Consider the following 13,391-nt stretch of genomic DNA (forward strand, 5'->3'; position numbering starts at 1 on the left):
CATAAGAGGCAGATCCTACTCTCCTACAGCCCTCAAGATGTTTTCCCGCACCATTGGTATAGATGGAAAATAAGAACGGTGCCAGGACACAGCCCTGCCTGACCCCTCTTAAGATCTCAAGTGTTCGGGTACATGCTCCATTCTTCCCGTAGCGGACCGATGAAGAGGCATCAGAGTACAGCTGTCTGATGAAGTCGACCAATGCTTGATCGGTTCCCATCTCCTCCATTATCTGCCAGAGTCTAGGGTGGGACACGCAGTCAAAGACTGCGAACAAATCCATAAAGGCAAGATAGATCTTCCCACCCTTGGCTCTTACAAACCTATCCATAATCAGTGAGAGGTTCAGGCATTGGTCTGCCATGCCCTTTCCCTCCTGGAAGCCGTATTGGGCCTCCATTAAAATGTTCTTACTCCTCACCCACGCCTCCAGTCTTGTCAGAAGAAGGCGGCCCATAAGTTTAGCCATCTTATCAATTAACGATATTGGTCGATCATTTTTGGGGTTGCTTTTGTCTCCCTTTTTATAAACTGGGATGATTATACTAGTTTTCCAGGACATGGGGGACTAGCTATAGCGAGTTTGTTAAAAACATTAGTTACAAGAGGAACCCAGATGTCCATATACTCAAAGAAAAAGTCAATTGGGACGCCATCGGGGCTGGGCTTTTCCAGCACTACAGGCCTCAATCCCATTCCTAACTTCTTCAGTACGGAAAAAAGAGAGGGTCCAGAAGTGGTACAAATAGATAAGCAATTGGGGCAAAAATACCTTCAGAATCAGCCACCCGCTCCTCCTCTCCTACATTAACTTAAAGTGCACTATCGTTTGGTGTTTTAAAGTGTGGACCATTTATTATACCCCAAAACTCCTTTGAATTACCTGACGCCGCGGCGTGTTCTAATTTGGCCCATGATTCATCTCTAAGCACCTTCTCCCTGTTTTTTTTGGCCATTTTATATTCCCTACGGTAAATGGCAATTTCGGAGGGATTCCTAGGGATACAGCTTAGAGCTTTAGTAAGGGCTTTCATTGTTTTTGCACAGGAAGAATCAAACCATTCCTTGGTCTTTTTTGTGTTATTCGTATTTTTTTCTAGTGATTGAGTTACTTATGTGTGCTAAAAGTTCTATAAAGGAAGACACCACAAGTTGGGGTGGAATCTCAATTTCCAAACAAATATTTATATTATGTATAGAATTGCTAATTATGATAGGTATGACTTCCAGTTTGTCAATTTTGGACCACTTCAGTTGGTATCCATTACACCTAGGTAATATAGACAGACCAATTTCTTGCGATGTAGTCGCAGCCCTCTGGATAGTTTGGATCTCGCAGCACAAAATCGCATGGTCACTAAAGGAGTTAAATTGGTTAGTAACTTTGCTACATCTGATGTTTAAAGGGATTGTGACCAGTATGAAATCAATCGTTGATTCCCTGTGATCCCGATGGAAAGTTGGGGACAAATTATCACTATCAGTGGTTAAGTTATTGACCATAAGCATATTTCTCGACGAGATGTTCAGAGTGTTTCCATAGATGTTATGTAAAAAGTGGTGAACAGGGTTGCCCCACATATTCTCCACACCAAAACCCGCTCTAATTTGTGGTGGCACGGATGTATGTTAAAGTCACCTAACCATATGATGTTTAGGACAGCCTTTTGATTCACCAGTTTCAATGCCTTATCGATTGCCCCGTTCACCTCGTCCAGCACTTTATGCAAGTTTGGGCCAAAATTGTTATAGAAGTTTATTAGGAACCACTGATCAGAGTTATCAAACTCTAAAATAATCAGATGGAAGAATGGGGAGGTATCATGTAGCAACTTTATTTTTATCGCTAGGGTATTTGAAATTAAAGTTAGCAAGCCCACTTTCGCTCTACTAGAGGGGGACGGAGTGGCTTTCGTCTGATAAGAACGATAACCATTTACAAAAGTCTCCTCTGTGGCCCGTGTCTCCTGAAAGCAGGAGATATCTCGATCCTGCCATAATTGAAGCCAGTCAGAATCCCCAAGCTTATTGGAGATGCCTGCGACATTCCATGTTGCCATGTTGATTGCATCTGAAAACCCACTATTATCAACAGTACTAAGACTCGCTGCTCAGCCATTGCTCGCTGCTCTGCCATTGTCTGTTGCGGTGATTGCCGGGGGGGGGGGGGGGAGGATAAAGCCCGCTCCAGTTGCCCGTTCCTGGGTAGTCAATCACAGGTTTCTAACCGAGAAAGGGGGGCAAACCGATTCTCCAGTTGCATTCCCTGGTTGGCCATCTGATTATAATTCCCTAAATTTTGCCTTGTGTAAGGTAGCATTTCCAAGCTCATTGTTGAGAGGGGCCTGAAGAAGTAGCTCATGGACAGTGCAGTGATCTGCGTACCTACAGGAGGAATTCTGTGCAAGTGGTCGAGAATGGTTTTAGTGGCGTAGGGATTATTAAAGTTGATCACAACACAATCACCCTGTGTCACTTTCGGAGACACGCCCAACCACCCTACCCTTCTAGCCATGATTATTTGATTTGATTTGCTAGATGTGGCCCCCATAGCCGGTGCCCATTGCATAACGATTCAGCCAATGAAGTGACTTGCCCATCAACTGGACAGTAGTTTCCACTTGGCCCGCCCTCAAAATGGGAACATTTCTCTACAACCAGTACTAAAGGCATTGCCGCCGGGGGGAGATGGAGTGAGGAGTGCACTTTGTTATTAGATTGTCTTAGGCTAACCACTCTGCTTTCATTCCCACTTTGGGCTTCTTGGAAGTTACTGGGGAGGCTAGAACCGGAAGATGTGTGCACCCTTGTATTTTCATGACGATCTGCTTGTAAAGGGTTGGTACTGTCAATGTTAGGGGTGGGACCCTGATAGGAGCTACCCGAGGGGTGAAGCTGATGCTGGTGCGTTACATTGTTCCCCCCCCCCTTTGGTTGAGGGCAAAGCGGTCCCCCCCAGCAAGACTTCAGGCCCAGGAGTCTGGTGGGAGTCGTGTCTAACTATTGCATCCCCTGATGCTACGGGTAAGACCTGATTCTGGGCTGTCGGCCCCTCTGCACTATTTATCTGCGAGCTTTCGGCACAGGCACAGGTATGGGACAATCTACAACCAGCCTCTATAAGTGTCAGCCTCTCCTCAATTCTAGATGATTTGTAGAAGAGGGGGTTCAGCAATACAGAGACCATAGTCTCTGCCCACTTCAGAAAGATCTCGTCAGCCAAATAAGGTGATGAAATACTAGTCTCTGCGTCCTTGTTGATGACTGATTCAGTTTGGTCCACTTCCAGTTCCAATTCATCTGTCCTAATTCGTTTCCCAGCTCGCGCTCCTTTAATCAGGTTATTCTTAGTGGATCCAGCCCCCGTTCTTGTTTTAGCTGGCAATCCACTATGTCTGGAAACTGGCTGAGCTGGCATAAGCACTGTCTCAATTATTTGTTCTGGCCTACTCTGATAATGATTCTGCCCAGTGGCATCAGATCTTGAGACCACCATGGGATGTTCTACTTATGCCAAGTTCAAGATGTATTGACTAGTTAACTATAATCACAGCCATTACAATCACAACAAACTATTTGAAGTTAAGGTCATGGACCACATGGAGGCCCAGCTCTCAAAACCCAAAAATACAAATAGTTAGTCACAGAGAGATGTGATGTACATTCATTAATAAAATAAGTTTGCTTTATTGTTTGCTGTTTTTATATACTGTGCGAACGTAGCCCATGACATTACAGCACTTTAAATGAGCACCAGATTACATTACAAATTTTGCTAGGCATGGAGAGTGTAAGTAATTTGCCCAGAATCACAGGATGTTGAGTCAAGGCCATGACACAAGCATAGCTCTCAAGTTCCAAAGCCAGCAGGTCTAGCTGTTAGGCCACATCCCCTCCCTGCTCCTAAAGTTAATTGAAATAACACAAAGCCATAAACAGTAGGGTTAGATAATCCATACATTTTATCAAATTTTACAGCGACCTGTGGAACTAAACCAGTTCTACATAAGGCAATGGCATCCGAGCAAGACCTTATCCCTAACAATGGATAGAGCCATTGACTTCTTTCCGCCATTAAAACAGGTTACGCACATAAAATATCCACTAAAGATTTGTTCCTGCAGCCACATTTCCTGCAATCAGAGGCTGCACATTTACATTTCTAGTGCAGGATGAACTTTCTCATCAGTATCAACCCAAATTGCAACCTCTTAAAATTGGTTTTTACTTATGAATGAATAATAGTGGTGAAAAAAGGATTGTGCCTATTAGAATTCAAAGATATATGTTTGACTCTCATTCTATTAATGTCGTTTATAAACAATTCTTCTTTGAGTCACGGCACCGTTTTTAACTGCCTCAATAATGGACAGATCACGTCTCAAAAAGCCAAATGGAGACCCTGTTGATTTTTTAACAATTCCAGCCCTGTATCCAGCTTTCCCTTCCTAGCAAAATGGCCTGAATGTTGTGAAGCAAATAATCTCAAAAATGCATTGAAGATGATAACCTTCTTGTTAACCATCAGTCACGTTTTAAGGATGGCTGCCGCACAGAGACAGCAATCGCAAAAGTATTTGAGGATGGGCTAAGCCTTCTGGACAATGGTGAATCATACCTCCTCATACTTCTTATCTGTCCGCTGCAATTAGTACAGCCAACCACATTCCCCTTCAATAAATCTTAGAATAACAGAAGGGGATCAATGGCACAGTTCTGAGATGGTCAGAGTAATTTCGCAAACTGCTTCTAGAGAGTAAAATTATCAAAATCGCACTACAGCCTGACACCTCTTTGTCAAGAAGTACCCCAAGATTGCATCATTTCCATTACATTTTTAGGTTTATTCATCAAATTGCTCTTTTCTCCTATGTGCAGACAACCAGCAGATGTACTTGAAAAATCTTTTTGCAAAGACCCTTGGCGACTACAAATTATAGATACCAGTTCCAGCATCTCAAACTGATCATCCAGAAGAATAAAGAAATTCTTTACCTCTCTCCACCATATTATTAACTGTATCCATTGTGGAGACAGCAAAACCGTTGGCATTAATTCATAACATACTCCTAACTCTGCAAGCCCACACTAACATGGAAGTGAAATAAGGGAGTGGGGGTGGGTTCATCACTGCGATTCCATTGCTGCACACTCGTTCTTTGCCCTGCAGCCCAACTGAGCCGGGCGCTCCCCGCCCCTCAGCACTCTTGGCCATTTAACGGCCGCCAGTATGTTTAAGAAATTTGATGAAAAAGAAAATGTGTCCAACTGCATTCAGTTGAAAACGTCAGTCATAAAGGGCATAAAGAATCAACTTATAGATCAGTTTAAAGGAATTGACCCATGGCTTAACCAAATTATGCCGAAGAAGGACCCTGTTAAAATAGTGAGATGTCATGAGCATATTGAAATATTAACAGTAAATGGATGGTTGCTTTTCTTCAGACAAAGGGAAGGGCCGTTTTATCCAACACTGAGATTACTTCACAAATTCCCATTTATTTTACCACATCAGCAAGTTGACAAAGGAGCCATTAAGTTTGTCCTTAGTGGTGCTAATATCATGTGTCCAGAACTGACGTCTCCCGGTGCAAAATTATATCCTGCTGCCTCCGACACAGTAGTTGCGATCATGGCTGAAGGGAAACAACATGCCCTGTGTGTTGGAGTCATGAAGATTTCTGCAGACGATATAGAGAAAGTCAATAAGGGAATCGGCATTGAAAATATTCATTATTTAAACGATGGTTTATGGCACATGAAGACGTACAAGTAACACTGTACCTCCAGAGTAATGCACTTAGATTAAATGTGGACTGCTTTATATTTCCTGTTTTTATTTGTCTGGTAAACAATATTTTCTGTCACCCTGCTGAATAAATCAATCTAAGCGAAATAAGCCCATATCAAATTAGACTCCTTAGGGAGTGTCAAGCCTCTTATCCCAGCAGACAGCCTTCAAATAGCGGTTCAACCATTCCTACTAGTTTCAGGAAGCTCCTCTTCTCCGCCAACCATGGACTTTCTAGGGCTAAAACCACTTTCATTCCAAAAAATCAGAAACTTCGAGGTAAGCTTTCTCAGGGAACGGTCTTAGAATCTGGAACACCATTGTTCTTGCTATTAGAACAAATCCATGTCAAGACCTTTAAAGGAGTGCTTAAAGTCCTACTCTTTAAGCAGTCTTTCCTGTTTGAACTGTAGCAACCCAGCCTCAAAACAACGGTTCATGATCCAGATGGACAAAAAGAAACGCTTAATTTGAAATCAAGAATATCCTAAAGAGTCTGTACTATAGGTGGTGAACTCTGCATTAGTTTCACAGCTCCTACCTGTGTGGCATAAGACAATACACTAACCCTATGGCTTGACTCCCTGTAGATCAATACTGACACCCCACATTTTATACTGTCTGGTTGCTGTATTGCTGTTGTGCCTTCTATTCTTAGGTACCCTGTCACAGATCTGGTTTCTAGCTCAGGTGTTAATGCTTTGCACAGCTGGAATACAATTCAAACATGGGAGGGGACTCCAGATGATTGTGTTGTTTCTGTTGGGAGGGTGGCGTGACTGCACAGTGTAGCGAATATAAAGTCCCTGTCTCCATCGCCCCGTCCCAAGGTCCCATCTACTTCTCCCTTTACAACTGCACAAGGATTACTACTCTTGGTGTGGCATACCTGCTGCAGTCTCTGTACAAGGACTCCGAGCTGCAAAACTAGGAAAAGTGTAAACTTAAAATGGTTTACTGGATACTTGGTAGCATGTTATCTGTCACCAATAGCCATTGAGGTACATTGTCCATACTAAAGAAACTTAGTTACAAGACAAACTGATTTCTAGGTTTCCGGAAGACCACTGATCTCCAGTCCAGTGTCCACAGTATACTACTTCCCATAGGCTTTAATACATTTGAGGTTACAGAGAAAAAAACCTAAAACTGTTTGCGATTGATTCTCTACTTCTGACAATAGTCAGAGACTCTATATACTCCAGTTTTAACAATTGTATGTTTTGCACTTGTAAGTAAAGGGCTGCACGCTTAGTACCGATATAGCTATGACCTTTGAGTGTTAATTCAGCGTCAATGTATCTGAATTCCCAACCGTACTCACTGCTTAAAGAAAGCATTGATTGCTTAACCACTGCACCAGCTGACGCCAAGAACCAAATAGAATTACTTACCAGAGAACAGACCTAGTAGCTACTGGCTGCCACAGGACTTGGAGTAAAAGCACGACCACAAAGGAGTACGTTTTGATTTTGATCATTTACTTCACCGACAGTCAGTGGAGAAACACAGATTAGCCACGGAGCCTTCATTGGTCACGGAGAACTGTTGGGAGTTCGGACCAAAGTCTGCGTATAAACTAGGTTAGGAGATCTGCTCTCTGGGCATCATATGGCATCATTTGAAGGGATTCAGGCTGTGTTTAACTCCTTCAATGCTCATGATGGAATGGTTCCGTCATGAGCATCCGTGCTCCTGTGCTCATGACGGAACCATTCTGTCATGAGGACAGGGGTAGGAAATCCCTCTGCTGTAAACAGCAGAGGGATTTACTTTTTTATTTTTGTGCCTCAGGAGGTGGGGAAGAGCTTCCCCAACCTCCCGATGCCCTCCCCTGGTTTTCGGTGTAATGACGATCGCACGCATGGCACGCTGTCGTCATTACATTGAAAACGAAACTGAAACTCAGTTTCAGTTTTTCAGTGCTCATGGGGCTATCTCAGCTCCCGAGCACCGAAACACTTGGGAGAGGTATCGTTAGAAAGGGGAGAATCTTCCCTTTCCAATGGTACCCTTCCCTAGTGGATCCCTGCTTTGGGATCATCCCAGGAGGACGATCCCCAGGCAGGGATCCACCCACTAGCGCCAGAGAGGAGGGAGCGGCCCCTTGGGTAAGGGCCTTTGCTCCCCCCATTGCGTTTTGGGCATACCAGTCTTTCTGCCTCCCCTGGGGGGGCAGAGATCCCACTAGCGCCAGGGATTTTTTCCCCCGCAATTTTCCTTAGGGTGGGGGCTGCCCAAAACGGGCATGCCAATGCCCCCACCCCACCAAAATTACAGCCAATCTGCCCCGCCGGGGGGGCAGAAAACCCACTAGATGCTAGGGATTTTTTGGGGGCAATTTTACTTAGGGTGGGGGCTGCCCAAAATGAGCATGCCAATGCCTTCACCCCCCCCCCACCAAAATGACAGCCTTTCTGCCCCCACTGGGGGGCAGATGGGCGCAGTAGCCCCCAATCTGCCCCCCCCGGGGGGGGGGAGCAAAAAGCCCACTAGACGCCAGGGATTTATTTTGGGAAATTGAAATTAGGGTGGGGGCTGCCCAAAACGGGCATGTCAATGCCCCCACCCCCCCAAACAAAATGACAGTCTTTCATCACCCCTAGGGGGCAGATGGGGCAGTAGCCCCCAATCTGCCCCCCCGGGGGCAGAACGCAGACTAGAAACCAGGGATTTTCTTTTTGTATTCATGTAGGGGTGGTGGCTGTTCTCCAGGTCCCTGATAAAAATGGTGCCTCACTCATGTGGGAGGCCCAAGGACCCGCAACAGGCAAGGGCCCAAAACATTTTTTGATAGGCTATTTTGATGTCGCCTCAATACGTTTTGGGCCCTTGCCTGTCGCAGGTACTTGGGTTGCGGTTGGGCCTCCCACACGAGTGAGGCACCATTTTTATCGGGAGACCTGGGGGAACGCTGGGTGGTAGGAAATTTGTGTCAGCCCGATGATGCCACAACTTTCACACACAAAAATGTGTGGGAAAAGGGTTTTTTTCAGCTAATTTGAGATTTGCAGGGGATTCTGGGTAAGAAAACGTTGGGGGATCCACGCAAGCCATACCTCCCTGGAAACCCCCGGGTGTCTAGTTTTAAAAAATGTGTGGGTTTGGTAGGTTGCCCTAGCTGGCCACCAAGCGCGGGGCCAAAAACCCAGGTGATCCCCCCCTTGCAAAACCAGGTTGTTTTGTGATAGGCAATTTTGATGTCGCCTCAATACGCTTTGGGCCCTTGCCTGTCGCGGGTACTTAGGCCTCCCACATGAGTGATGCACCATTTTTATCGGGAGACCGGGGGGGAACGCTGGGTGGTAGGAAATTTGTGTTAGCCCGGTGATGCCACAACTTTTCCACACGTGATTTTTTCAGCTAAATTTGAGGTTTGAAGGGGATTCTGGGTGAGAAAACGTTGGGAGATCCACGCAAGCCATACCTCCCTAGCATCCCCGGGTGTCTAGTTTAAAAAAATGCATAGGTTTGCTAGGGTTCCCTAGGTGCCGGCAGAGCTAGGTTTAAAAAACTACAGCTAGGCACTTTGCAAAATAAGGGTCATTTTTCGCTGTGAAAATGTGGTATGTCCACCTTGTGTTTTGGGCCGTTTCCTATCGCGGGCACTAGGCCTACCCACACAAGTGAGGTACCATTTTTCTCGGAAGACTTTGGGAAACGCTGAGTGGGTGGAATTTTGTGGATCCACGCAGATTACAGAACTTTCCACCACAGAAATGTGAGGAGAATGTTTTTTTTGACAATTCTTCAGGTTTGCAAGGGATTCTGGGTAACAGAACCTGGTGAGAGCCAGTCAAGTCACCCCATCCTGGGTTCCCCCGAGTGTCTAGTTTTCAAAAATGTATAGGTTTGCTGGGTTTCCCTAGGTGCCGGCAGAGCTAGGGTTCAAAAACTACAGCTAGGTACTTTGCAAAACAAGCATTTGCAATGCAATAGGTCTCGCATTTGCAAAAGTTTGAGCTTTTGGCATTGCAAATGACAAACCTTTTATTTATGTGTTGGTTTTGAAAACAGATAAATAAATGGCATTGTTAATTACAATACCAATAGCTTAAATTCTCGCAAATGCAAGACATATTGCATTTGCAATGCAATAGGTCTCGCAGTTATGCGAGTTTAAGCTTTTGGCATTGTAAATCACAATGCCTTTTATTTATGCTTTTAAAACAAAAACAAAAATAAAAGTCATTGTTATTTGCAATATGAATAGCTCAAACTCGAGTAAATACATTGCAAATGCTTGCTTTCCTTTTAATTTTACCCTTACAGAGTCCTACACATGCTAAGAAAGGTATTCTGGTGTCCCTCGCACAGAAACACGCCACCCGGCAGGTGATCCCAGATATGCATATCACTGGATCTTCTGACAGCAGGGACATCACACAAGAATAGTTTTGTTCAGGGACATAAAGATGTAAGAGCAGAGTGAAATATAATATCGATGACTAATGTAAATATTTCTCACTTTGCGCATGAATCCCTAAACCAGAGATCAGTCATGGATACACCAGTGGATACACCATTGGCATCTTGTAAAGTTCCTGCGTGTACAGTAAGAGAGGAGGGGGAAATACTTGGTCAAACACCACAGATTTTCTACTGCGTCCTTTTAATCTGAGAGCGGGAGAAAAAGAGGAGAAAGAGAAAAAAAGAGAAAAAGAGAAAGAAAGAAAGTCTCAACAGCTGGGCAATAATGTTCTATAGAATAATACACAAGGATTCTGCATGTATCCAGAAAATAAAAAGAGAGCTCTCAAAACGTGCTTCTTAATTTATCCAGCTCATATTCCCACAGGATTGAAAAAACTGAACAGAACTCAACTCAGTTACCGAGCTGGGAAGGGGAGCGAACTTGTCTGGTATTATGCTTGAAATAAGATTTCAGCTGTCCCATTTTCACACAATGATATGCACTGATTTTAGTGTGCTTGTAACAACTCTTCCCTTTGATGAATTACGATCTTAAACACAGTGATACAGTGCGAGCTGCCCAGGATCACACAACTGAAGCAGTTCCTCAGAAGACTACCTCTGCAGCAAACCACTGACCGACACAACATAGATCGTGTTGCAGTGATAAACAGAGAGCTTTACAGACATTTTCTTATATATCAGGCACAGCGCGGTGCTGTGTATGCAACTGAGATTAGATTATACAAAACGGAGGGATGTACGTGTGATTGGGACAATAAAAAATACAAGTACTTTTAAATTACATATTTGCATGAAACATAAATTGAGTACCACTGCGGGGGGGGGGGTAACAATAAACCTCTGTTATTCAGCGCCAAGAAGCCCCAGAGGTGAACGTGCACTTTACAAACACGCATGTTATGTTCACGTTTACAGGCACGGGCAAATTACGCGATCTGCCAAAAATGTAAAGAATGTTGTTGAACCCCGATATGCAGGAGTAAAACCCGCATTACCTAGTCCCGCCACTTTCCTACCCCTCAAGCAAGCCTCTTACTGTAGCAGTAGCGCCCCTCAAACAGACCTAAAGTGCAATGCACACAGAATGAAACCGCCACATATCGGAAATGTAAATTTATAAAGGGACCTCAGAGCTGAATGGAAGATTTGACATGGCGTGCAAGCCTTCTCTTTCACTAGACAGCAGTGTAAGCGCCTCTATGTGATCTACAAACACCCCCGCCCCCAACAAATTTCCTTTCCTAAACCTAAAAAAAATGCATTCAAAAACAATTTAAAAAAAACAGCTAATCCTATCTCACAAATCCTGTATCAATATAACGGTCTTTAAATTTACGTGGGCAGTTCCCCTCCCCAGGCAAGCGGTCAAGGCAATACTTTTGCTTAAGGCAGGGCGAGCCACGCATCCTCCTTCGCACGCCCCTCGTCCATCCAGGTAACAAGAGAGAGCGACGCGGACTGGAAATTGAGAAACTGAAGCATAGTATCGCCATTGGCACCCCTCAGTCCCCCCTCCAACAAAATACATTACCCAATAATAACACACACACAGACAGTTTGATTGGGTACAAATGCTGCAGGTTTATTACATACACGTTATGTAATAGGTGGGTTATCTTACGGGTGATTCAAGGGCAGGCAGCCAACTGGACCGCCTGCCCACCTGATGAGCCGGGCAGCACTGGGGCGAACCCCGCCTTTGCTGCCGTCCAAGTGATTCTCTTACAGGATCACGTGACCCTTGGTAACTTCTACTCACGCCCCTTCCCGGGGCGGAGGGTCCCATAGCAAACCCCCGGTTGTTCAGGCCCACAACCGCCCGAAGGACTAGCGGGGCGCCAACACGGCTTCCAGGACCCTCCCATGAGGCTCCTCGGATTTGGCTCTGGCACGCCCTATGGTGCCGCACAGAGGTACCCTTGGTACCGGCCTGCTTCCAGATCACTCTGTAACTCCGCCACAGCTCTGGAGGCGGCCACCGTCGCCGCCAGAGCCCCCACCACCAAAACAGCTATAGTCTTACCTGCAACCTCTCCTGTCTAGAGCTTCCTGCAATCTAGATGAAAGAGAACCATCCCTGCTGGTTATAGATGGCCCCATCTATATCCCTAAGCCCTTGACGCTATCCTGGGTCAGATAGTGTCTGCTGAAACAAAAGGCCCGTTAGGCCTGAGAAGTTGTGCCAAGAACTATTCACCCCCATGCGGGAAAGTTCCACTGCTTCACTTGCCTCAGCCCGAGCAAACTCTGGGCGGGGTGGATGCCGACACCCAGGCTCACAAAGCCCCATCTATTTGCTGATCTCACCTAGCTGCCGTCCTCCTAGCACCGAGTGTGCCTGAACACCTGCGTACCCATCTATGGCACAGCAGCCCACTTACTAGGTGACCACTCCCCCACCCGCCTGCCTGCTTTGGCTATTATGGCGAGAGGGATTTTACTTAACCTTTGAACAGTTCCTTTGTTTGCTAAATCCTGACGCACTGGAATGTTCATAACTGAAAGCGTGTGACCATGGGCAAGGGGCTCTCTTCCCCTTGCCATGTATCCCTTATTCCTTATGGGAATTATGCCCGTTCAGTTCCCTCTGTGGTGAAACCCCCTAGGCATACCAGCTTAGAGAATCTGTCTGATTTAAGCAGTGCGCACTGTCTGCGGTATGGTCCAAGCATTAAGGATTGACTAAGTCCTACTTTACCCCATCCTAGCATGCTCCCAGGTAGGAGGGTGGCAGGGGGGTACCCACCGCCAACCCGGAGCAACCCCAGCGGTGACAAATTACCTGCTCCGTTGAAGTTTAGTTTTAGTTACACACTGGGCGTGCCAAATGTTCTATGGACATAGTGTCCCCTTGTGTTTGACACTCTGCTACCCCAGTTATAGGGACGACAGCACACTATGTTGGCTGACCGCATCCCCACCAAGCGAGGTAAAAGTGTCGGTATCCCAGGTTCCCAGTTTCCTGCTAGCTACAGTACACTACCAGTGGCTCCGCTGGGAGATACCACAAACCGCAATGGTCATCCGAACATTAAGAAACGCCCCATTCTCACCTGGGCGTTCCTCTGGATGATAGTGGTTTCACACAGCTGTAAGGCCAGAGGCATGCCTCTTAAACCTATTGTAGGAGAGTGGCATCGACTGCATAGTTGCCCCCAACTTT

The 13,391-nt window shown here is 45.7% G+C and overlaps 2 protein-coding genes across 2 annotated transcripts in view; one reads left to right on the plus strand and one right to left on the minus strand.

Annotated features, from left to right (window-relative positions):
- LOC146789941 (uncharacterized) overlaps positions 1-13,391 on the minus strand; it is a 104,406-nt gene that overhangs the window by 21,593 nt on the left and 69,422 nt on the right. The gene's annotated exons all lie outside the window — the stretch shown is intronic.
- Positions 5,097-5,860, plus strand: LOC146789942 (malignant T-cell-amplified sequence 1-A-like). The gene has a single exon (XM_085630151.1). The coding sequence runs from the start codon at positions 5,231-5,233 to the stop codon at positions 5,774-5,776; it is 546 nt and encodes a 181-aa protein (XP_085486277.1). The 5' UTR covers positions 5,097-5,230; the 3' UTR covers positions 5,777-5,860.

The sequence above is a fragment of the Triturus cristatus genome, chromosome 10 (genome assembly GCF_964204655.1).
Source record: "Triturus cristatus chromosome 10, aTriCri1.1, whole genome shotgun sequence".
Taxonomy (NCBI): Eukaryota; Metazoa; Chordata; class Amphibia; order Caudata; family Salamandridae; genus Triturus; species Triturus cristatus.

Bases quoted from the DNA above. Each gene is read 5' to 3' on its own strand.
- LOC146789942 (XM_085630151.1), top strand. From the start codon at position 5,231: ATGTTTAAGAAATTTGATGAAAAAGAAAATGTGTCCAACTGCATTCAG.